The sequence below is a fragment of the Aplysia californica genome, unplaced genomic scaffold (assembly GCF_000002075.1).
Source record: "Aplysia californica isolate F4 #8 unplaced genomic scaffold, AplCal3.0 scaffold01032, whole genome shotgun sequence".
NCBI lineage: Eukaryota > Metazoa > Mollusca > Gastropoda > Aplysiida > Aplysiidae > Aplysia > Aplysia californica.
The window spans coordinates 181,468-184,187 of NW_004798302.1; the positions used below are offsets into that span (position 1 = coordinate 181,468).

The 2,720-nt window shown below is 46.9% G+C and overlaps 1 protein-coding gene across 1 annotated transcript in view; it reads left to right on the forward strand.

The window, feature by feature from the left end:
• LOC101854910 overlaps positions 1-2,720 on the forward strand; it is a gene marked incomplete at both ends in the record, with an annotated part of 6,162 nt that extends 3,442 nt beyond the window's left edge. The window contains 1 exon segment of the mRNA XM_005111255.3: positions 346-2,720. Within this exon segment, the coding sequence (XP_005111312.3) occupies positions 346-2,720 (2,375 nt within the window).

The window sequence follows — 2,720 nt, forward strand, 5'->3', positions numbered from 1 at the left end:
AGAGAGAGAGAGAGAGAGTGGAGGAGGGTTATTGGAGACAGCGGGCTAAGATGTTACATGGATTTGTCTAGTCCTATTTCTGTGGTGTGAGTGAGGTCGAACGGCGGTGGGCGTGTGGGAGGGCAATATATGTTTGAAAGGAAAGAAAGAGCAAACAACACCTGAATACAAGCAATCCACCTTCCACTGGTAAACTAGCACTAATTATTTCAGAACCATTTGTTAATCAATCAATTACGCCAGTTGGCACGAGTTTTGGACTCTTGATTTCACTGTCTTGCAAATTCTTGATTATTGTTTTCACTGTCCTCCAGATTCTGGATTGTTGTTTTCACTGTCTTTCAGATTCATCCAAAAGGTGTGGCCTTGGATCGACTTGTGTGTGTACTTCCTGATTCCCTTTGTCCTCATTCTGGCCTGTAACGTCATCATAATCCGTCAACTGGTGAGGTCGGACAGGAAGATGGCAGATCACCGACGGAGGTCTGGGAGATCAAAGGTCATGGACGACGTTCCCCAGAAAGGGTCAAAGACAGGTCAAAGTAAAACTAGGTCACCGAAGGCTCGCTGTAATTCCAGAGTGTCAGATTTCGACCTGAACAGAGCTATGTCTGGCGTGAGTGAAAGTAACAATTGCTGTCAGGCTGAGAGGGTTGTCAGGTCTGTAGTTGAAAAGCACCGAACTGATCATGACAAGGGCCAAATTAATCAAGTAAAGGACTCAATTAATTACAGAAAGGACTTATCTGATCTTGAACAGGACATAACCAATAATGAAAATGACTTGGCTGACAATAAAAAGGGTCTACCTAATCACGAAGAGGGCACAGTTAATCACGAAAACGACGTATTTGAACACCAAAAGGACTTAACTAATCCTGGACCATCAGTTTTGTTGGAGAGTGGCAAACTGTCAGATGTGACACCTTTAGAATCCACAATCCAGAAGCAGCTAAGACGAGAGAGCGATGACGGAGTCACGGCATCTGTCACTGACATGCCAGTGGACATAACCTGTCGTGGAGCTGCTGTGCTGAGCAGCAAAGACTCACACTGTACTACATCAAAGAACAGTGTTGCGGACAGTTGTGTAGGGTTGGAGAATTTCTCTTCGCAGAACGAGTTAGAGGTGTGGGGTGTGGATGATGGCTCCCAGACTTCACCAGAAAATGAGGGCAAGCTTGATAGTACTCACGAAAGGAAAGTTCAAGGTCTGGTTGTGACTCCATTTTCGGCTTTGTATTTGTCTTCGTCGTTAAGTCCTGTGGGTGTAGACTGCCTCACACCAACAGATACAGAGCCTGGTAGAATAAGTCTAGGAGTAGGGAAGAGTATGATAGATAAGTCGATTTCAGATGTGTGGGAGAGTTATGTCCTTGATGAGAAGAAATATGGCTGCTCAGCAGGGGAAGAGATAGTAGTATCGGACCACGTTTGCAGCCACGGCAAAGACTCGATAAATCTCAAGAGAAACGGTTACAAGAAAGTGTTTGTTCCCCCTTCTCAAACTGTGACGTCAACTAGTGGGAGGGGGAGGCAAGTGTTTACTATTGAGAACACACTCCGAGGATTTTTCACGAAGACGACGCGAGAGAGAAAAGACAGTGAGAAACAGTTTATCGACGATGTGGAAGAGGAGGAGGAGGAGGAGGGCGAAGAGGTGGAGGAGGAGGAGGAGAATCCCAGAAACGAAGACGCAGGGCCTACAGAACAGGTGGATTTCCAAGTGCTAGAACAGAGAATTGACACTCCGGTGCAAGAGAGCGTGACGATGACGAAGTCTCCTCATCATGGCTCGAGACGGAGATCTCACAGCGCCAAAGTCTGGCCACAGGAAGAAACCAAAGACCCTTCCTTCTTCGAAGACACTCATAATGAAGCGTCTTGCTCTCCGGTTAGTATGATAAAACTTTCATTACAAAATAATTCGGCACATCTAGAACAACCTGGTGATTCCAAACAAACTTCTCCCGCCTGGAGAAGCCCAAAAACGGCTCAAAATCCGGAAACCTCCACCAACTGGGATGAAAATGAAAGGGATGGTTTTACAAAGTATGCCATGAAAACTCTGAAACAGCAAACGCGTATCGAGATACGCAATGAGTTTAAAAGTCAAAGCAGATCACAGCCTTTTACAATCAAAGTAGAAAACACACGAGATGGATCTTCTCTCGCACAGAGTACACTCTACGTCACTGGAACAGACACAGACTTCAATTCAAACATAGACAAACAAAACACCACTAACAGCCCTCAAAAGAAGACACCAGCACCTCTCTCAATAATCGACGCGACAGAGAGTTTAAGAAACACCCTACCTTCAAAAATTGACACCAAATCGAACTCAAGAAACACACCGCGCTCAATCATCGATCACACCGCGAGCTCAAAAAACACATCTCCATCAGCACTCGACGCCACAGGGAGCTCAACAAAGAACCCGAAACACGTTCCCAAACGCCAAACCTCCAAGACTACGCGCTCCACGTCCAGCGTGAGCAAAACTCTGATCGCGATAACCGTAGCCTTCCTGCTTCTCAACTCACCCATCAACGTCTACATCATCGTGTACACGTATGTGGCAGAGGAGAACCAGCCCCTGGCCTCCGCGCGCCTCCACCTGGGCTGGACACTGACCAACTGCCTGATGTATCTCAACCAGGCGCTCCACGTGTTCCTCTATTGCCTGACCGGGCCAAGGTTCCGCCAAGAGTTGGCCG